The following is a 23,536-nucleotide window of genomic DNA, read 5'->3' on the forward strand; positions in this document are numbered from 1 at the left end:
ATATGGAATAAAAAAAATAAAAAAAAATGACAGTGGTAACAATAACTACAAAATGAAAATTTTAATCCAATTTGTGATTTTAAACATATATTTTAAAAAAATTAAGTGCACCCTGAACGCAAAATACAATATGACTAATGACAACAAAAAATGTAAATAATTAAAATTGAAATGTTTTTCATATTTAAAAAAATGTCAAACAAATGTTAAATATAAAATTCAAACTAATAAAAAAAATTGCGTAAAAAAAAGGATTAGTAAGGGCAAAGTTAGATGACTAATAAAAACAAATTAAATAAATAATACCAAATTATTAGTTGTGAATTCTTGTACAGTAATTGAATTGATATTTGAACGTACCTGGTGGCACGTCTCCGCTTTCAAGCAGGTGTAGACGTTCTGCCGCATGTCCAGCAGATCCTGCAGCAGACCCCTCCACACCGTCTCCCCCACTGGAGGCTTCCTGCGTGCACAAGCAGGACCACATGGTAGCGGCTCCCGACCCACGAGCTCCGAATCCAAAACCGAGCATGATTATTGTGTCAAATCTTGCGTTGGAGCGCGCGCAAGCATCCCAGCAACGTACTTGCGCCCGGTGTGGCGGCACAGCTTGACCATGAGCTGGTGGGCTTCTTCCGGGCTGTTCTGACTGTTCCTCACGTACGAGATGGGCTTCTGCAGGCCGTGCTTCTCCAGAACCTCGGCCACGCTAAAAGCACACACAATACAGTAACACGTCCCCCATATCGGTTCCATGCAGGCCATGTGGAACTAACATTTTTCATGAAGAATAGATGAGTCACTGCAAAACCAAAATGGCCGACTTTCATGGATTCTTGAGACTTTTTTGTGAGTCTACTTATGATAGACTTGGCTACTAAATTTGATGTTGCGACGTAAAACCGGCTTCAGGGGCTGAATTTCCTTGGAATAACACCTGGAAAAGGCCAAATAGGCCCTAAAATGGCCACTTCAAACCAAACTGGCAGACTTCCTGTGTGTGTCTCTAACGTGGGTTTTTGAGACCTTTTTTGTGGGGCTTCTCATTGTAGATATGTTGACCAATTTTCATGTAAGTAATTATGGATCAAAAATGGACCGATCCACTACATGGGTCAATTTTGACCCCATTTTTGGGGTTGTTTTATACAAAAATGACCCAATTTTTTGACACAAGTAAAGGATCTGATCAATATTTATGAGTTGTTTTACTCTAAAAGACCAATTTCTTGACTCAAAATTGGGTCAAATTGACCCAAGTACGGGATTGGTCCATTTTTGACCCACAGTTGGGTTATTTTTGACCCAACTGTGACTCAACTGTGATTCATTTAATTTCTCTTTTTTTTTCATAAATTTATAAGAATAGAATTTTTTGAATTTTTTTGTTTTTTTGTATTTTACTGTTTTCTTGACATTTACTGTTCACATGAATTTAAAAATATTTTCTTAGATTTATGAAAGGACTGACTTATTGCACTTTAATCAAGACAATTCAGAATCTTTTTAATTTATATGCACAATTATTGAATTAGAATTATGAAAATATTTTCACCTCAGCTCTCTTGCTGATGCCAATGTTTGTGTAACATTTAATTCATTTAACCAGTTACTTCCTCCACACAATTTAATTAGAAATTTGATGTTTGTGGAGTTTTTATCATGTGTTTGATTTTTAAGACTTGATGTTTCATAAGTATTCGGATTGAAGTGAAGTGAATGGAATCATAAAAAAAAAAAAATCAAAATGGAATCAAACTGAACTCTTGTGAATCAAAATCGAATCGAGCCGAGTTGACCCCTGGAAAAGGTCAAAATTACTTTAAAATGGCCACGTTAAACCAAAATGGCAGACTTCCTGTGTGTGTCTCTAACGTGGGTTTTTGAGACTTTTTTTGTGGGGCTTTCTCATTGTAGATATGTTGACCAATTTTCATGTAAGTAATTATGGATCAAAAATGGACCGATCCACTACATGGGTCAATTTGACCCCATTTTTGGGGTTGTTTTATACAAAAATGACCCAATTTTTTGACACAAGTAAAGGATCTGATCAATATTCATGAGTTGTTTTACTCTAAAAGACCAATTTCTTGACTCAAAATTGGGTCAAATTGACCCAAGTACGGGATTGGTCCATTTTTGACCCACAGTTGGGGTTATTTTTGACCCAACTGTTTTTAATGTGCATAAATTGATTCATTTAATTTCTCTTTTTTTCCATAAATTTATAAGAATAGAATTTTTTGAAATTTTTTGTATTTTACTATTTTGTTGACATTTACTGTTCACATAAATTTAAAAGTATTTTCTTACATTTATGAAAGGACTGACTTATTGCACTTTAATTAAGACAATTCAGAATCTTATCTAATATTTTCATTTCAGCTCTCTTGCTGATGCCAATGTTTGTGTAACATTTAATTCATTTAACCAGTTACTTCCTCCACACAATTTAATTAGAAATTTGATGTTTGTGGAGTTTTTATCATGTGTTTGATTTTTAAGACTTGATGTTTCATAAGTATTCGGATTGAAGTGAAGTGAATGGAATCATAAAAAAAAAAATCAAAATTGAATCAAACTGAACTCTTGTGAATCAAAATCGAATCGAGCCGAGTTGACCCCTGGAAAAGGTCAAAATGACTTTAAAATGGCCACGTTAAACCAAAATGGCAAATGTCTTTTTGGGGCACGGGTTCCTGAGACCTTTTTGCGGGTCTTCTCATGATAGATATTCATAGCAAATTTCTTGATTTTCAAAAAGAGGCAACTTGCTTTATTCTAAAAGGAGAACACATTCAAATGATGACGACGTTCAAATGGGCTCAGTCGTGTGTGGACGCGAATTCAAGTGAAACATTTACAGTTCCTGCCCATTTTTCTTCTTGACGGTGAAAACGGAAGGCATCTCCATCCATCAAGTGTGAAAATGAAAGCAAATATTTTCCTAAAAATATGTGTGGGAGCCAATCTGCACTCCCGGCCAACTTGTAACGAAAGAGTGGGGCTATTTTACATACGAAACCGCACGCACACGCACAAGGTTCTCCGCCTATTAAAAAAAAAATCTGGTTTTAAAAAGTAAAGGCCAACATTGAAGTACAAAGCCCACTTCCTCCTCCTCATCTGCATTCCCCTCCGTGTGTCACCCTTTGCCCTCCTTATCCTCATTCCTCCCCATCACCGCAGTGTGTCGAGGGGTTCACCCTGAGGGGGCAGCGAAGAGGAGGAGGAGGAGCAGAAGAAGAAGAAGAGGAGCGCGACATGGAGGTGATTTTAAACTGTAGCAGCAAAAAGCGCCGCAGGCCGTTTGAACGCCACGGGACCGTTGCCGCTGCTTTGATATATTGCGCACATGCGTGTGTGTGTGTGTGTGCGTGCGTGCGCGTGTGATGACTGTGCTTGCTTTTTTTTTTTTTTTTTTTTTTTTTTTTTCTCCTGCCGCTGTTCTCCATCAGAGGCCCATTATGAGGGGAGGAGGGAAAGCGACAGTAACTACAAAGCAAACATCTCGGCTGTCTTCAGACACGATTGCAGCATGATTGCGCTTGGTTTTGCTTGTGAAATACGGCAGGAACTCGCTTTTACTGATTAAGTCTTGAATAATGTAAATCCAATTCATCCGTTCCGGACACCCAAAACTAGTAAGAAAAAATACATTGTGTTATGAATAACTATTCGTGAAATAAATATAACTGACTAATTAAGTGGATAAATGAACATTTAAAAAGCTTTTATTAACAACTCAAAGCAACAACAAGCCTCCCCGGTATGCGTCAATGTAACATCCTGTCAAAAGTAAGGCCTTCAAAATAAAAGAATGTCAGTAGAATACCAGTTTCAATAAACTTTATTTCATTGGCCACGTGGTTGCTTGCTTAGCAATCACACGCTATTTTGGTTTAGTGACCTCTATTGACACAACTAATGAAATGCCTTGAATGAACGTGCATCCATTTTTGAAAAAAAATGGCCAACTTTTTTTTTTGGTAAGACAAATATGTGGATGCAAAAGAAACAACAACAAAAAAACTGAATAAAGTACAGGTGAGAAGAAGTTACCTGAGGTGCTTCTCCAGTTTGTCCACCCGATCGTGCAAAGATGGTGTGACGTCCGTCTGTGGCCTGGAAAATTAGAAAAATACAATTAAAAAAATATATATATTTTTTTTTTTTAAGTGAATTTTCAAATACGGTAAAAGTGTGCAAAGTCTGGCCTGGTAAACATCTATAACTGGCTGCATGAAGGTTATTGGTTATTATGTTTTAAATAAAGATTTACTTTTCAAATGTAGAATTGCAAAAAAAAAAAATCTGTATATATTTTTATGCAAAAACTTGACAAAAAATGTTCACATATTTTTTTTATTTAACTCTTTGACTGCCAAAAACGTTAAATAACGTTCAGTAAAATCCTATGGAGGAGTGCCAAAGACGTTAAAAGACGTTTGTTTCAAAACAGAGGTGAAACTAACCATTTTCTATTGTTGATTACTCAAAAACGGAATAAGGTAGAAAGAAACTTTTTTTTTCTGATGAAAGATGAGAGTATATATATACAACATCACTGTTTAATGTAAGGCAAAGGTCAAGGCCAAGTTTTTGCAAATCATCTGTCGCCAAAGAAATTAATGGAATTGCCATTCATCTGTTAGCTTCCTAAAAAAAAAATACAATACAATTTTAGTGATATTTTTAAATAAGAAAAATAATAGCTGACAGTTTAGTTGTTTTTTTTCTTCATTGAAAAAATTAAGTAAGGCTGGGTAATAAATCAAATTAATTTGATTACTTGTCATTTTGAAAATTGAATTGTTGAAAATTTGCTAAGTCATTAAATTTAATTTTGTCTTCTGGATTATTAACTCTTTGACTGCCAAAAACGTTAAATAACGTTTAGTAAAATCCTATGGAGGAGTGCCAAAGACGTTAAAAGACGTTTGTTTCAAAACAGAGGTGAAACTAACCATTTTCTATTGTTGATTACTGAAAAACGGAATAAGGTAGAAACAAACTTTTTTTTCTGATGAAAGATGAGAGTCCAATCTTTCATTTGGTAGTATGTGTGTTTCCATAGTCCAAACACATAATTTTATGTGGACCTTGAAAGATCAGTCAAAATGCTTAAATCGGCTGGCACCCACGGCATCCCTTTTCTCAAAACGTCTGGCAGTCAAAGAGTTAAAATAAATTAAAAAAAATTTTTTATGAACATTTCAAGGTAATCCACCATTTTTTTTGTTTACTTTGTTACAAATAACACCAATCTGAGTTAGGTTTAGATGTTCTTTTAATTAGTTGTCCAACTGCATATTAAATGTGTTTTATGCATGTTTCATAAAAGTCTTCCAGCTCTTTTTTTGGTATGTGACCCTCGTTTGGTGCAAAAGCCCGAATTTGTCATTCATCGAGCTGGAGACGCATAATGAGTATCGTGGCCTGTTTTTTGCGCCCACTACGATGCCACCCTAAAAATAAAAAAAAAAGCCCCCATGACGTTTCGCTTCCAGGCCGATGATTCTGGGTCAGGCTTCTATGACGCTCGCAAGGGAGGTGACCCAGGACCAACTAGCCCAAGAGTCTGTGTGTGTGTGTTTCTATTATTATTTTTTGTCTCAGATTGTCAGTTTTTTCCCCCCACAAGACTTGTTCCACCTTCCCATCACCTTCGTTCCTCGTCTCCCTCGACCGTCTTTTAAGAATGCACTTGTGAATTTATTTTTTCCCAATAAAGCGACTTCATGCAAAATCAGGGGGAAAAAATGAGCCCAGTCCATGTAGCTTAAGTGCTCAGTAAGTGAGAGAAAATCAGAGCCATTTAGAAAGTATTCTATGATGGTGAGTCAGATGCTTTGTATGAAATGGCGCTATAATAATCAATATAGCGGCAAAAGTACATTTTAGTTGCTATCATCATCATCATCATCATCATCATCATCATCAAAAGCTCGATTGCTTTGCACAGAAGACATTTGAAAGGGGACAGGCAAGTCAAAATGTTTCTTTACAATATGTTCTATGCGCCCCCACTAGTCTAAAGACGACATTCTGACTGATATTGTGTTTGTGGAATATGAATCAAGCAGCAAAGTCCGACTGCTTTTTAGGCAACTCAAGAGGCTGCCATTTGGCCAATTGCTGTCAAAAATGAGAACGCGGTGCCTAAGGACTCAGGTAATGACTGTCACAGCTGCCCCCGTTTCTTGGATTTCGCAATGTTAAAATGAGTCTGCTGTAAAAACATATTCCAAATGTTGTGAAATATATTTATTATTATTTTTTGAATTTCGTTTTTTTAATTGTTGTATTTATTTTTACTTTTATTTATGGATATATATTTTTTTCCATTTATATTTATTTTCGAATTATATTTTTTATATCCGTTTTTATTTTCACTTTTAGTCATTTATTTATTTAGTCATTTATTTATTTTGAATTTTGGCAGTTTTGATCCTCCATACATGACCCATCTAATCATCACCGGTATCCGATTCCCCCTCTTTGAAATGCACGCAGTCTTACGGGGGAGCCGAAGTGGAACGAGAGCAGGACACAGGGAGGAGCTGCAGTTCCTAATGACACCTTGAAGTCCCCAAAAGGGAGACAACAGGGCCACCACGTTTTGCTTTTCTTCTTACCCGAAGCCCCGCTGAGGCAGACACTCCAGGATGTCGTAACACAGGCTGAGCTGGTTGTCCCTTTCGCTGCAGTAGATGCACTCGAGCGCCACCGCCATCAGCTGGTCAGGGTCCCCGATCACCTTCTGCGGACACTGGATGAAGACGACTCGCAATCAACGGATTTGCTGTAGACTCGTGCAGGTGTGCAAGCATGGCGGCCATGTTGGCAGGGGCGACTTTTCCCATCAAAGGCAATGGAAAGCATAGACATTAGCTCAGCCTCCCCGTAGGCATAAGCATTTAATGATTTTAACAAAAAATATTCTTGAGAGATATTTGCAAAAATAATTTGCTGATTAAATAATTCACATATTGACAATAGAGTAAAGTAGAAATGCTCAGTTTTAAATAATTTTGCCATATATTTTTTTAAAATATTGCTTATTTATAATAATGCCGTTTTGATTGACTTTAAAAAAATATAGCTGAAAAATACTTTCTGATTAAAAAAACGGATTAATTTTAAAACAAATGTACTTTTAATTAAAAAAATATATACAATGGTCAAATTTGACTACAAAAAAATAATTTACAATAGTAGCCAAGATGACTTTTTGATTGATTTTTCAACATTTCCAAAAACATAAATTTTCAGTTTTAAATCTTTTTTTGCTACAAATTGATTTAAAAAATGTATTTACAAAAGCACCACTGCTCAGATTTGATCATTTTTGGCAATGAAAAGTAGCCATATTTAATTCATAAAAAACAACACACCTGGTTTTAAATATAACAGGACTGAAACGGTGGCACCAATTTACAAATATTTCCGGCCTGAAATGATTGCAACTTCAAATAACCACAATAGTGCTCTTGTAAACTTTTCGTGGCCCTCACTTCAGGTTTGGAGTGCTGGAAGATGATGAGCGGAAAGGCGAGGTCGCTGCAGGCCAGTCCCACCAGGAAGTCCCGCAGCAGACGCTCGGCGGCGCCCTCCTCCTGCCGTTCGCAGCGGTGCAGGAAGGGCACCATCCACTGGAAGGCGTCTTTTACGTAGCGATCCCTGCTGGACTGTTGCCACAAAGACATTTACTAACTTTATACACTTGACGAAGAAAATGGACAAAATTCGTTTAAAATGGCTTTGACGACGCTTCGAACAAACATGCAATCTTTTTTTTTTCCCCTCTCCTGAAAAGTAATGAATTTGGAGGTAGAAGAAGTGCACTTAGCGCTAGTGATGGCAAAATGAAGCTTCGTGAAGCACTTGTGATTTTTTTTTTAAGTCCCCGAGATGGTGCTCTTGGTTTAAATATAAAGGCTAGTGCAATGGAAATGTATTAAATTTCCACTGTATCTTCCAACCAAGAGCACCATCTAGGGGACTTAAAAAAAAAAATCACAAGTGCTTCATGAAGCTTCATTTTGCCATCACTACTTAGCGCCAGTGATATATAACTATTGAAATACTTGACTTTACTTGGCTGCTTTGTGATAGAGGACATCAGATGCAGGCAAAGGAGATAATTTAATTTAAGAACATGAGAGCGAGCAAGCGAGTCCCGACGGGGCAGTCAAGCGGTTGTTGTCGTGGCAGTAAACGACATTTGCGGGCCCGCATGGCTGATCTTACTGGCGCCCGTCCTGGCAGGTTCAAGTAGCAGGCGGCCCATTAGTGACCGTCCGCCTCATATAACGCACTCCAAGGACACGGCGGTCGCTACGCTAGCCGCAACAGCCACCGGCAACACCACTGCCGCCGGCTTTTATTAGCGTGCTCAAATGGAACGGGAAAACAAACACTGCGGAACAAACGACACTCGACGCCCGAGAGGAAAGAATGGGAACTCGACGACCTCTAGGAAATGTTCTGACTCCAAACAAAATTAACATATACATCAAAAAATAAATATTTTTTTTAAATGCAATAAAGGACTTGTTTTGATTATTTTTAGACTATACGTCCACAAATTCCACCAAAAAAAAAGAACAAAAAAAACATTTTGTTTAAAAATAATAATGCTAATCTTTGACCGCTTAGGACAAAAAAACTAATGAGAATGCTCATTTTGATTGCTCAAAAAATTGATTTACAAAAATTATAATGGTTTGCTAAGAATTTTTTTTTTTTATTATTTTTCCAAATTTGGAGAAATAACTGTTGGTTTTGATTCATTTTGGTGAAAATTAGTGGAAAATTTGATTTAATAAAAACAATAATTTCATCATTTTCATATCCTTTGCCATGATAGAATAATGATAATCAGTTTTGACAAATTCAGTTAAAAATAATACTGCTTTAATTAAAAATTAAAAATTAAAATTATAAAAAGAGTAACACCAACTTTTGATTTTTGTCCCAAATTATTTTTACAAATCATTTACACAAATAATAATGGTTGGGGTTTTTTTCATTGATTTTGCCACAGAATATTATAACTATATACTTATATACTATAAAAAGTACCAAAAAATATTTAGGAAAACATAAATAAAATAATATTAATGCTCTGTTTAGATTTTCTCACAAGTTTACACGCACATTTTGCTTGTAAAAAATAAAACACTTAACACCGGACACAGTCACACGCAATGTTTTTGAATGTTTGTGTCCAACTTACATTCTTCATGAGCAGGCGCAGCTTGTCGATGTCGGCGAGTTGCTGCAGGTCTCGGAGCGTCAGGTTGATTTCGTCCAGCATCTCGTAGACGAGCGTCTCCAGGGTCACCAGGTCGTCGCACAAAAGCTCCAGCCCGGGGACGGCGCGCTCCGTCCCCAGACGCACCAGCGACAACGCGCAGTCCACCTGCGCCACAACACTTGCGTTACGTTCGGCATCTTTTCATACGGTCAAAAAACAACGACTAAAAATTCACTTTGAAAATCAAAATGTGACATTTCTATCCCTAAAAATTGGGGATTTAAAAAAATATATAATTGATAGGTATTGTAACTTGGTGAAGAATGAAAATAAACCTTTAAGAATAAATCAAATAAATTCGATTTTTACATTTTATTAAAATTAAAAATAAAGAAAAAGCAGATTTTTAAGGATATGCACCGATCCAATTAAAAAAAAAATAACAAAGGGCAATTCTACAATAAAATTAAATTCAGCTTGATTAAGCCTTGGTGAAGGTCTGCGCTCTAAGTGTCCGGACTTCGTGGGAAAAAAGTGTAAGAGGCTCAAGCATCAAGGGACTGAGGTAAGATCCCTGGGGGCTCCCGGAGTAAAGTGACGTGTAGAGCAAGAAAGGGACTAATTAAAAAGGAACAAGGGAGAGAAGGAAAGAAGAAGAGAGCTGCTGCTGTGATTCCTGGAGATTAACACAGACGGTTTTACACTCCCGCACACTCGCGTGCAAGTAGTGGCTTCATCTCGAGAGGAGGATGATGATGATGATGAAAGGCGCGATTCCCCACAGTTGTCTTGGAAAAATGAGCAACAAACCACCAAATCATCCTCATGCTTTTCCTCCATTGGTTTACGACATAAAAAAAAAGAGGGACGGCCGCACACTTGTAAATCTACTGTGACAAGCCCGAACGGTGTCGAGTGGGCCCAGTCTGACAACATTAAAAGCCCTTGCGGCCATTTTCGCCATAAAAAGTAAGTCAGGTTACTCGTATCTCAAGGCAAGGCTGCCGAAAGGGTGGCTAGATGTGCTGGCTGTACCTGGCGTGAGCACGACTCGATATCCCGCGCTCGGCTGCAGTACCAGTCAGCCAGGAGCTGCACGGAGGGCGCCGGCGAGCGGAAGCGCAGCAGATCTGGAGCATCCTCGTACAGGAAGGCGTCGTCGTCAAACTGGTTCTGCTCCAACACGGCCCTGACCGAGGTCATCGTGTTTCGATAAAAAAAAAAGAGCATACAGAAGGCTTTGATGCAGCCTCTCTACTGCAAAGAACGGTTGAAGAAATGGTAGGTTATTACACAAACGGCCAGCAGGTGGCAGCAGAGTATAAGAGATCGACCAGGGCCATGTTGCCAAAAAGCTCTTTTAAATTTAATGCTAATTGCTGCAAAACGGAAACAGATAGACATATACTTTTTTTTTTTTTTTACCTGATGAAATAAGATACTCTAATCTTTCTTTTCGTTCCATGTTTTTAATAGCATTAGAACACAATATTCTGTGGGCCTTGCAAAATCTGTCAAAATCCAGTAAAACAGCCGGGAGCAAAGGGGGTTGCTTCAGTGAAAATGGCTGGGAGTGAATGAGTTAACTCTTTGACCGCCAGACGTTTTCAGAAAAGGGATGCCGTGGGTGCCAGCCGATTTTAAGCATTTTTGACTGATCTTTCAAGGTCCACAGAAAATTATGTGTTTGGACTATGGAAACACACATACTACCAAATGAAAGATTGGACTCTCATCTTTCATCAGAAAAAAAAGTTTGTTTCTACCTTATTCCGTTTTTCAGTAATCAACAATAGAAAATGGTTAGTTTCACCTCTGTTTTGAAACAAACGTCTTTTAACGTCTTTGGCACTCCTCCATAGAATTTTACTAAACGTTATTTAACGTTTTTGGCAGTCAAAGAGTTAAAAATCCAGAAGACAAAATTAAATTTAATGACTTAGCAAATTTTCAACAATTCAATTTTCAAAATGACGAGTAATCAAATTAATTTGATTTATTACCCAGCCTTACTTAATTTTTTCAATGAAGAAAAAAAACAACTAAACTGTCAGCTATTATTTTTCTTATTTAAAAATATCACTAAAATTGTGTTGTATTTTTTTTTTTTAGGAAGCTGTAACAGATGAATGGCAATTCCATTAATTTCTTTGGCGACAGATGATTTGCAAAAACTTGGCCTTGACCTTTGCCTTACATCAAACAGTGATGTCATTTGAATGTCGCAAAGTTCAAAGTTGCACCGATGTGGTGCCGAAATAAGAGTTGACTAATTGCAGGTGGCAATGACTGCGGCCTGGCAGGCGCACGTTGGCAAGTCCGACGAGTTGCTTTCACATTTGGATAACGGGCCCGTTTTTTTGCCACCCGTCGCCACGCCAGCGGAAGAAGCATCTGGCCACAACTGGAGGGCGGCGTTTTACGGCGGCAACATAATCGGAGCTCACCTGCAGTCATCGGCCTCGCACCAGTCCGTCTGTCGGTGCCGCTGCTCGTCCCAAGCCATCAGTGCCCGCTCGCCTCGCTCGTCCACGCTGACCCAAAAAAGAAAACGCGGACGCGAGGTTAAGAAAAACAAAACGTCCAGATTTTGAATTCTCATTCTCAACGTTCTTCTGTGTGGTGTGTGACATTTATAAGATATTTTAACTTTCTTTTGATAGGGATTTCCAGGTTGCATTGTGAATCTTAGAAAGCTTCTCTTTAAGCTTCTGTTTAACGCCGCCGCGATCATAAAGTAGCACAAAACAATCATCCAAAGTGGCAAGTGATGCCTATTAAAAATGGAACGTTTATCTTTCACCAACACCGCCGCAAGTTCATTCATTACAGCGAGGAATTAATAAAAAGACTGGGATCCCTGGAAGGTTGTCTTTAAAAAGAAAAAGCTCATTTGAAAGAAAGATGGAGGGTAAATATTCATGTGAGAGCGAAGATACTGATGTGCGGAATGAATAATTCCGACAATCCTGCAATCACAAGCCGAGAGCGCCGAGGAAAAGGAGCAAAAACAGACCAATTCAAGGCCAAGTTGTGAAACTTTGGCTCTTTTTCTTTCCTTTTTTTCTGCTACTTTAACCTGATCAATAATCACGGCAGGGCTGCTGCTGCTGCTTCTCCCTCCCGCCCCGCTCGCCCGCTCGCTCGCTCGCGTGCTGCAGTGCGGCCGGCGCTCGTAAGCCGGGGGACAGCGGGGAAGCGGCCCGCGGTGAGCCCGGCTGGCCGTGATGGATGCTCACTGCAGAGCTGCAAATGCCCCACATCCATACAAAAAACTCACACAAGCCGCTAAGGAAAAAAGGGAGAGGGTGCACGTGCGTGCGTGCGTGCGCGCGCGCGCGTGCCAAAACAAAAACAGCAAGCCCTCACTATATCACAGGCCATCACATTTGCACTCAAATCCCTTCGCAGATTTGTATTTTTAGTGTACACAGACCGGTTTGAATTTAGCATTGCACAGCTGGAGTGCAGTACCACATTGTGCCACAACATGCGTGGCAGCACTGAGCTATACTGGAAGATATGCAGCATCACAGAAGAACTCCATTAAGAGGCTGTTTGTATGTGCTGTTGCTGCTCCATGTCGGGTAAAGTGGAAGTCAACCTTAAACATTTTTTGGCAATAATATGTTAAATGAGACCTCACTAGTCTAAACGTGACATTCTGATTAATATTACATCATCCCATTGATGTCATCATCAGTCGACAGCAAGTGGCAAAATGGCCGCCCCGTGAGATGGATTAAAAACGGCGGGATTTTGCTGCTTAATTCATATTCCACTAACACAATATTAATCAGAATACCATATTTGGACTTTTTATTTTAATTTTTTTTATTAACTCTTTGACTGCCAAAAACGTTAAATAACGTTTAGTAAAATCCTATGGAGGAGTGCCAAAGACGTTAAAAGACGTTTGTTTCAAAACAGAGGTGAAACTAACCATTTTCTATTGTTGATTACTGAAAAACGGAATAAGGTAGAAACAAACTTTTTTTTCTGATGAAAGATGAGAGTCCAATCTTTCATTTGGTAGTATGTGTGTTTCCATAGTCCAAACACATAATTTTCTATGGACCTTGAAAGATCAGTCAAAATGCTTAAAATCGGCTGGCACTGGGGACAACCCGTTTCTGAAAACGTCTGGCAGTCAAAGAGTTAAACTCGTTGATAGGTGATTGGCTCCAAAATCCTGATTGTGTAAAGCCTAATAAACCCCAAAAAACTAAAAAACTTCTGCTAACACTTCAAGTAAGAAGAAGAAGATGACGACGACCGACCCAAGGCTAATGTGGCTGCTACTCCTACAACAACAATAAATAATATATTTCACTTGCTACATTTCCATTTGGAAGTGGAAATAAGCGCGTTTGACTTTGATGCCTTTGTCAGCTCTTACTGAGTGCACACATTTGTTTCATCAGCTCCATGCACACTTGTTGAAACATTGAAAGCAATGCAAGGTGACACTACCACTTGTCAAACGTTGACTTTTCAGGCATGTCTAGCCGTAAAAGTCAATAAATGAGCATTATGAGTAACTTTAACTCATTCACTGCCATTGACGGCTATAGACGTCAAAAATTTATTTGAACTATTTCCATTAGTTGAACATTTTTTACCACTTTTGTTAACAAGAGTATGAAAACCTAGGAAAAAAATATTGTACATTTAGAACAGATATAAAATGTGTGATTAATCGTGAGTTAACTATTGAAGTCATACGATTAATTACAATTAAAAAAAATGTAATCGCCTGACGCCCCTAATTTGTAATAATCTTTTCTTACCCAAAAAAAAAAGATTATTAAAAGAAATGTCTAGGTTTTCATACTCTTGTTAACAAAAGTCGGGGAAAAACGTTAAACTAATAGAAATAGATTAAATTAATTTTTGACGTTTATAGGCGTGAATGCGCGTTTTTTGCCAAATTCCCTGCATTTTTATTTGACACCCAGAATATATTCTAGACACCAGAGGCTTTAAGTTGACAATTTTCTTGGCTGAAACATTTGTGGGCATCTTTTTTTTTTCTCTCAGTTTGTAGCAGTGTTAGATTGACATGGTTTCAACATTTCAACTTTTAGCAACATTTGGTTGGTGCGGCAAATACTCACCAGACCTCAGGCAGCAAAATGGTGTACTCGTGCGGAGATGTGGTCTCGGGGAAGTTTGAAAGGATGGCGAGTCGATGTTGGAGCACTTCTCCTCCGTGGTACGTGAAGAGGATGTCCAGAGCCTGCACATTACTTTCCTGTCGCCCCAAATAATTTGGATTACGTCGACAGTAAAACAAGAGTTATCGCAGTAGGAATTCAATTTTACCCTGGCGTAGTTGCGCGCCGACAAAACGATATTCTGACTACGGAACTTCTTGAAGAACTCTGCGTCGTATTTCTGCTCGGCTGCGTGGGAGCCTCCGAGTATCTCCTGTAGGGAGAACAATAACACGACAATACCAATGAATACAAAAAAAGTAGGGGTGTCAGGCGATAACAATTTTTAATCATAATTAATTGCATGACTTCAATAGTTAACTCACAGTTAGTCGCAAATTTTAAATCTGTTCTAAATTTAAAATAAAATTCATACTCTTGTTAACAAAAAAAAAAATGTTGAACTAATAGAAATATGGCTGCATCTTTTAGCCATGTATACAGTAATTTCAAAAGAATTCCTAAAATTGAGTTTGAATTATATACTGTAAAAAAAAAATAAAGTGTGATATAGATTTGTGTCGAAAAAATTTTTTTGCCACTAGATGGCATAATTGCATTTGTAAGACATGCATCCCCAGTGCATTTTTCTTTTCATATCAAGAGCTAGCTTATCTTTAAGACTGGAATTGGAGTTAAAGGAACTTTAAATCAACAAATTAAAGTACAGTACTAATGTTGACACCCCGATAAAAAGATATACAAAAAAAATACAAACTTAGTTATATATCTGTCAATAAATACCTATTTCCCATTAAAAGCCCTTTCCCAGTCTTGTTTTTGTGTCATAGCTGACAAACAACAAAAAAAGCGCCAAAGTCACCGTTCTGCTTGACGAGTTTCTTTTCACAAAATGCTCGTTTTCTCTGCCTTTTTTGTCAAAAACCCGTTTTGGGTGAGTAAATAATGTAAAAAGATAGAAACCAACTTTTTTTTTCTACTCAAAGGAGAGACTTAGACTTACGTTTCTATTTCACAAAGCACAATATTCTGTGGGTCAGTCCAAATGCTCTTAACTCTTTGACTGCCAAAAACGTTAAATAACGTTTAGTAAAATCCTATGGAGGAGTGCCAAAGACGTTAAAAGACGTTTTTTTCAAAACAGAGGTGAAACTAACCATTTTCTATTGTTGATTACTGAAAAACGGAATAAGGTAGAAACAAACTTTTTTTTCTGATGAAAGATGAGAGTCCAATCTTTCATTTGGTAGTCTGTGTGTTTCCATAGTCCAAACACATAATTTTCTGTGGACCTTGAAAGATCCGTCAAAAATGCTTAAATCGGCTGGCACCCACGGCATCCCTTTTCTGAAAACGGTTGGCAGTCAAAGAGTTAAACGGCCGGCAATAAAGGTCTGCTTTGAAAACAGCTGCCAATGACTGAGTTCAAGGTTTTAGAATGAAGTCAGTTTGACCAGGAACATATTATTGCTATTCACATTATTTCAAATGGGATTCCCCCCCCCCCAAAAAAAAAACAATCTTCTAAACTGCGTGCGGGTCTGGCAAGCAGCCTTTGAATGGGCCGTGCTCAGACGGCGTCGAGCCTAGTTGGGATGATAAAACCTCCGTAATATCATATTCATGGACGGCCGGGGAGAACAGATGTGCCGGCGCAGCTGCGGTTACCATGACAATGTCCGTCTGGCTCGCTTCGATGTGAGCGGGCTAAAATCTCGTCTTTTTTCCTGCTGGCTGCTTGAGAAAAAGTGCGCCGCGCCGCGCCGTGCCGTGCGGGCGATTTATGGAGCGTGGAAAAAGGTGGCGCCTTTCACATTACTCACCCTGAATCTCAAGTCTCCAGCTTGATATATTTTTGGTGGCCTTCACCAGGGCAATGAAAGCGCATTTCTCAGCGAAAAGCCGTCCATTCTTGTGTCCGATTCTCCAAATGCCTCTAACGCAAATATGGGCTACAAGCTTTCAATATTTTGAAAATGAGATTAGTACGCTTCAGAGAGAATATCAATGGAAGGTTGATAAGAAAATCCTCATTTTTTGCTTTGGGCGGGACTTTATGAGCGGCTGAGAAAGCAATTGGTTTCGCAACAGCTCCAAGTAAGGCAGAACAGAGATTATAGCCGTGTCTTGAGATACAAGCGACTCAATTTACGGGTTTTTTGGCGATACAAGTTGTCGTTCAGCTGAATTTTTTTTGCTGTAATTTGAGATACGAGCAAAAGTTTTTGTGTCAAACAGAACAGAAAACATTTTGTGTACTCTCAGCTTTTAAGTCTGTTAGCTTAATGCTAACACTAAATAGCATCTATGTTGCAATGCTATAAACGTTTGTGAAGCTCATTTGCGCCTTTCATTAATATTCCACTGATGCTTCCGGCTCCATGCGGCGTAATCAGTAAATACGAAAGTAGCATTAACGTGGACAAGAAGAAGACAAAAAAAAAAACATGGCTGCAACCTTTTATTTGATGAAAGGTTAAACCAATCAAGTTTCTTCTGCCCTTTGCCATTGGAGGATGACGTCCGTTGGTTTGACCGCATTACATGAAGTTAAAGGTTTTTGTGCGGGCGGTGAGATATATGAACACTTTTAAAGTGGAAATGCTTAATGAAAGCGTCATAAAACTTTTGACTGCCTTTGGATGGACATGAAATAATAACACAATTGCGTTCACAGCAACAATTACGGCGTTAATGCACTTCAAGTTACCTCGTACGTTGCCAGCCGGTCCAAGTACGACAGCAGCTTCAGTCGGCTCCGACACAGCTCCTTCTGCTCCAGAGTCAGTCTGCAACAAGAAAATTTTCTTGGGACTTTAGCATAAAACCTTCAGCCTTCTGCTAGAAAGCAAACATCTTAATTACTGTAGTAGCAGACGTGTGCTGATGTCTATTTAACTCTTTGACTGCCAGACGTTTTCAGAAAAGGGATGCCGTGGGTGCCAGCCGATTTAAGCATTTTTGACTGATCTTTCAAGGTCCACAGAAAATTATGTGTTTGGACTATGGAAACACACATACTACCAAATGAAAGATTGGACTCTCATCTTTCATCAGAAACAAAAAGTTTGTTTCTACCTTATTCCGTTTTTCAGTAATCAACAATAGAAAATGGTTAGTTTCACCTCTGTTTTGGAAAAAACGTCTTTTAACGTTTTTGGCACTCCTCCATAGGATTTTACTAAACGTTATTTAACGTTTTTGGCAGTCAAAGAGTTAATGTGAGTTTGAATGTAGTAAAAGAAAAAAACAAAACACAGCCACAACCCCAATTGTAAAAGGGTGTGCACACTTGTGCAACCACATTATTATTATAATAGATTATTTTAATTCACCTCTTAAAAAGATTTTTACCCCAACTCAATATTTTGAAATCATTATTATACTAACAATCAAACAGGGGTGTGTAGACTTTGTATTCATTAGCATGATAAATGTTAGCATGTTAGCATCGCATGAACTCTTCTTCAAAATAGTCTGCAAGCACAGGAGGAAAGCAAAACCTTTTTCGAAATGCCTCTAAACGTTCTCCACTTGGGCTGCCGTCGCGCTAAATGTTAGCAGAACAGCTGTTAGCATGTTAGCATTTGATCTATCCTCTTTCATAATAGTGTGAAGTTGAAAATTAGATAAGGTAAGACAGAGTCACAACAAATCCCTCATAAATGCCATTAACTCTTTGACTGCCAGACGTTTTCAGAAAAGGGATGCCGTGGGTGCCAGCCGATTTAAGCATTTTTGACTGATCTTTCAAGGTCCACAGAAAATTATGTGTTTGGACTATGGAAACACACATACTACCAAATGAAAGATTGGACTCTCATCTTTCATCAGAATTTTTTTTTTTGTTTCTACCTTATTCCGTTTTTCAGTAATCAACAATAGAAAATGGTTAGTTTCACCTCTGTTTTGAAAAAAACGTCTTTTAACGTCTTTGGCACTCCTCCATAGGATTTTACTAAACGTTATTTAACGTTTTTGGCAGTCAAAGAGTTAATTGTTTCCAAGAATTCTTAGTGCTCAACAAATCGATGAATCGTAAGAAGTACCAATTAGGTTTTTTACGAGCACTAACGCCGCTTTCCACTGCTTCCTCAAGAAAAAAAAAACGAGTATGATGACTTCAAAATACTGCTGGAAGCCTCGCCAATATTGTCCATTAAAATCTCCCACAGCGCCAAGTAGGCATCATCTCGCTCTAATCACAACAAATCAACTGACCAGAACAACCAGCAAGCCTTTGCTTTTCTTATGCATCGGACGGCGCTTGTCGGCCAAGTGACTGATTGTACTGTGCGTCGGGGCGAAATCCATTTTCTGCGTAATTGAATCACGGCCGTAAATAAAGCGGACGGCCCCGCAAGTAACAAGGCGCCGCGCTTTATTGGATGCACGCTACTTCCAATCAGGAAGGGAATGAAAGGCAGTAAAGCAGAGCCGGGCGAGGCGAGTGGTCAGATGAGAGATTTCAATTGCATAAAACGAAAACGGAATAATTGTCCAGACGTGCAACGTTTGGTCAAAAGTAAAAGTACATTTAAAGAGAGGGGGGGGCTTTCTCCCAGACAGTTTCTGCAAAGTTGGAAGCTCAAAATGACCCAAAATGGCAACAGGAACCAAAGGCTGCATCCTCTCACGGAAAAATGTCACAAAATCATTTTAAAAATACATGCAAATATTGTGTCATGAATTGAAATGTACATTTAGATAAATTATATTTCATAGGTTATGTATTATTAAAAAAATGGTTTATTAAAATAATCCATAAAAATACCTTTAAATGTATTTTTTTCATTAATTCCACAGGTTATCTTTTATGATTTTTTAATTATTTTGTATTTCATTAACTCTTTGACTGCCAGACATTTTCAGAAAAGGGATGCCGTGGGTGCCAGCCGATTTAAGCATTTTTGACTGATCTTTCAAGGTCCACAGAAAATTCTGTGTTTGGACTACGGAAACACACATACTACCATGAAGGATTGGACTCTCATCTTTCATCAGAAAAAAAAAGTTTGTTTCTACCTTATTCCGTTTTTCAGTAATCAACAATAGAAAATGGTTAGTTTCACCTCTGTTTTAAAAAAACGTCTTTTAACGTCTTTGGTACTCCTCCATATGATTTTACTAAACGTTATATAACGTTTTTGGCAGTCAAAGAGTTAATAATCCAGAAGACAAAATTAAATTTAATGACTTAGCAAATTTTCAACAATTCAATTTTCAAGAGTTAACATAATCAACACAAAAATATATTGATGTTATTTTACTTTTAATTTCATATTTTTAACTACACACATTTTAATGTATCTTTATATTAATTACATTTCATAGGTTATTCATTATAATTTTTAAATGATTTTGTATGATGCATTTAAATATTTAGTAAAATAATTTAATTGAACAGTTTATTTAAATAGTTATTTTTTTAGAGTATGGTACATGTTAATGTATGTTATACTAACGGTATTTTATAATTATTTTGGATTTTATTAAACCATTAAAAAAAACATTATAAATTTTTTGGTTTATATTCATTTCCATATTTATTGAATACATTTTTTTTTTCCAGACCGTTACCAGTGCAAGTATTGACGGTATCGATACGGACTACCAACACCGTACACTTTTGAAATATACAATGCCATTTCAAACAATGACAAAAAAAAATTGTGACCTTTCTTTTTGATCCAGATGTGTCAATCTGCTGCCGTAGAGCGCCAACTACTGCCAAGGAGGACTTACTCAATGTATTTTTTATATTTTTTTTGCCTTAAGTATCAGTGTCTGGTATCGGCAGCCTCCACTAGCAGCTGATATCGAAAATAAGGCTGCATCGGCCTAATACAGATATTCGCCAATCCTCCTTTTAATTCATAAAGTTTTACAGTTAAAAGTTGAAAACAACGGAACGCGAAGGCTGAATCGCGATTCCTTTTGTATGTGGCAATTTCCACGGGAAGGAGCGCGGAAAGCTGGCTAATAACAGCGATCAAGTGAAGAGTGACCACAGAGGATCTGACCGACCCCGTCCACCGCAGCCTTAATCCATCATTACAGGGCGCACTATCGCTCCTTATCGGGCTTCCTCTACACACACTGGTAGAGATTAACGCCGGCTCATCGCGCTCGCCGCTGCATCAAAGCGCGCCGGCTTAGCGCTCGTACTGGCGCTAATTACAACGGCGCTCTTTGGAGCCCAGAAGTGGTGAGAAGCGGAAGGGAAATCGCTGTTGGTCAAAGATTTCAAAGTGGTGGAGACAAGAGTAATTAATGAAAAGCAGGTTTTACGCTTTAGGTAGCGCCGGCGGTTCTTCAGCGTGAAAAAAACAAAAGTGATGGAATTGGAAGTGGAAGTGGAAGTGGAACAACCGTTTTTGAGTTACAGAAAAGAAATCAATTGTTCGGCTAATTTAAATGAAGCTAGCAACTCATCATTCAGAAGCGACAAAATTGTATTGCAGAATAGACGACGACATTGTGAGAATTTTTGTTTCTGGCTTTTCACATTTTTTGCCCCTCAGACGCATAGTTTAAAGACATACAATCAAATCACATTGCGCGTGCTAAATTAATTTCCATTTAGTTTGTTCCTGTTTTTTCACAAAGTTAACCTTTTGTAGATCAGGCCCTTGAACTATAAATGTCAACGTAAACACGCGTTATGTACTCTATTTTGCTTCCAACATGCTAATAATTCAAATTTTAACTGTTAACGATCAATTCATCCACAGTTGTTCTTTAAAAATTTTTTATCACGTAACAGTTTTTGTCAGGGATGTGATTTGACCAAAGTGAAATTATCTTTAGCCGGGGGTCTGGGGGCCGCTGGCACCCAGCTAGGTCCAGGGCAGTGCCCTGGTGAGGGGACAAGGGGGGCAAAGCCCCCCGGAGCGAAGCCCCCCGGAGCTCATGTTTTTTCCGTGTTTTTAAGTACTTTCAATGCACTCACATGACAAAGAAATAGACAAAACAACAGCATAAATTTTCAATGTATATTGAACTATCCCATATAAAATGGCAGTTTTAGTCAACTCAAAATCAGTCACATTCAAAAACATTGGACTGCCTTTGCTTTTAAAAACTATCACTGAGAATATCATCATATCTAACTAATGTGATTACTAAGTTAACACATAAATAATGTTGAAGAGTTCAAATTTCATGAACAAATAATTGTATCATGACCAAATGAAAAGTAACTCATATTAGAGCATACCACAAATGTCTTTGTTATAGCAGAAGATGTTATCTGTCGGAGTCATGTGCATACACAATGAAATACCAAAAAAAAAAAAAAAAATCGGATTTTTTTTTTTTGGAGGGGAGATAAAAAAAGCGGAATTCCGCGAATTAGCGTAAAAATCACATCCCTGTTTTGTTAATAAATAAATAATTCATTTTCATATAATTTTGCTCGTCTATCGCAAAATTTGCCCAAAAATCTTCCTTGACTTTTGATTGATAGTTTCACTATTTTTGAGAAGTATTTTAAATAAAATTATTTACTGTATGCACATAATATCATTTTGTTTTCATCCAACGTCTCGTATATTTTATTTCTCAGGAGAAAAAAAAAAGAGTCTTTAAGAGACTGCGGTATAAAGTAAAAACTGCTGGAATAACAACAATAAGCAAAGCGGTGTTGCTACACTCCACATAATCGATGGAGATTTAGAGGGCTTAAGGGGCCGAACCCGACCTTTGATTGATTCCATCATTGAGCGAGTGTGTGGGAAACTGGAAATACCACGCCGCCTTGAATGCACCAGCCAGAAACTAGCTCGGAATATGCAACGCGTGTGCTCATTTTAAAAAGGGATTCTTTGTGTTGCATAACGGAGGCCGGGCACTGCGTTGTTTATTGACGCCGTCAGGGTACGAGTTTATTAACGTACACAAACAGACGGATGAGGTGGCGACAAAAAAAGATCAAAACAATACGTTTTGTTGACAAATGTGTACACGGGTGTTATAAAAAAAACATGAAAAAAAACAAGTCCCGACCGGGGTTTGTAGTTATTATTTATGTACTTTATAGTAATATGACTTTTGGGAATGAGTGAACGCTCTGCTGCAAGCGCTACAAGCTTCACCAGGAAGTAAAACCACCACAAAACAAAGTGAGGCCATCGGGTCATTCATTCGGCTCTGAAGGCTACAAAGACAACAACGATTTGCTCTCGTAATATCAACATGCAGCGAGCGCCACCTTAAGCGCGTGACAGGAGCGAAAACATGATCTCTATATTGCAGATTTTCACCTACTGCGGCGGGATCTGGAAGGGACCCCCCCCCGCGGTGAACAGGGCCTCAGTGTAATATTTTCAAAGTGTACGGCGCAGTACCCCGAGGGACGAGCGGAGCAGTCGGCGCGACAAGACAACAGTTAAATATCGTCTTCATCTACACACGCGCGCAGCAGATGTGATCGATGCAAAGCCATTTTCTGGAACGGCGGCGTGGTTAAAAAGAAATTAAGAGAATTATTATCCGTCTCTGGCCTCTGCCGCAGGCCTCAAGGCGACGGGGGTGAATCCATTAGCCCGAGAACACTACAAACACACACACACACACACGCACGTGCGCACACAGAAAAATGTAGAAAGAAAGCAATTCATTAGAATCTGAAGTGATTTCTTTCAATCCAATCATATTTTCTTTTCATGGATTTGAATTTCAAGTGTGAAAAGTGCACACCTTGTGCCGGCACTGGTTGAGCTGAGGGTTAAGTGCCTGATAAGCGGGAGCGACAATGGAGAGCATCCAGCTGCGGGGAAAAAAAAGCTACATCTGCACGCAAATGCATTTTTAATGAGCGCCATTTATTTGCGTAAATGCCTGTTTTTTTTTTTCCCCCCGCGTTTACCTTTCCAACGATTTAATTGTGTCTAATGTGCGTAGGAAGGACTTGATGGTGCGAGTGGATCTGCACGTATGAGGGGGTGATTAGTGGCCACTGAAGGCTTTTTCATTAGTCTTTCCCCGGGCGCTTAACAACAAAGGCATAAATTACGGCAAGCTGATTAGTCGCTAATCTTCGCCAGCGCCGCCGCCAAGTTCCCCCCCCCGTCCGCGGTGATGTCACCCCGCC

General features: G+C 38.6%; 1 protein-coding gene across 2 annotated transcripts in view; it reads right to left on the reverse strand.

Annotated features, from left to right (window-relative positions):
• Positions 1–23,536, reverse strand: part of nbas (NBAS subunit of NRZ tethering complex) — a 116,382-nt gene that overhangs the window by 69,435 nt on the left and 23,411 nt on the right. For both annotated transcript variants that reach the window (XM_077552052.1, XM_077552054.1), the window contains 11 exons: positions 17,153–17,231; positions 14,591–14,695; positions 14,383–14,519; positions 11,713–11,799; positions 10,301–10,454; positions 9,245–9,430; positions 7,521–7,694; positions 6,642–6,775; positions 4,066–4,128; positions 587–709; positions 361–463 (listed from right to left, as the gene is read on the reverse strand). In XM_077552052.1, the coding sequence (XP_077408178.1) occupies positions 361–463; positions 587–709; positions 4,066–4,128; positions 6,642–6,775; positions 7,521–7,694; positions 9,245–9,430; positions 10,301–10,454; positions 11,713–11,799; positions 14,383–14,519; positions 14,591–14,695; positions 17,153–17,231 (1,345 nt within the window). The remainder of the gene's footprint in view (positions 1–360; positions 464–586; positions 710–4,065; positions 4,129–6,641; positions 6,776–7,520; positions 7,695–9,244; positions 9,431–10,300; positions 10,455–11,712; positions 11,800–14,382; positions 14,520–14,590; positions 14,696–17,152; positions 17,232–23,536) is intronic.

Source organism: Vanacampus margaritifer, chromosome 19 (assembly GCF_051991255.1).
Source record: "Vanacampus margaritifer isolate UIUO_Vmar chromosome 19, RoL_Vmar_1.0, whole genome shotgun sequence".
In the NCBI taxonomy this organism is placed as follows: domain Eukaryota; kingdom Metazoa; phylum Chordata; class Actinopteri; order Syngnathiformes; family Syngnathidae; genus Vanacampus; species Vanacampus margaritifer.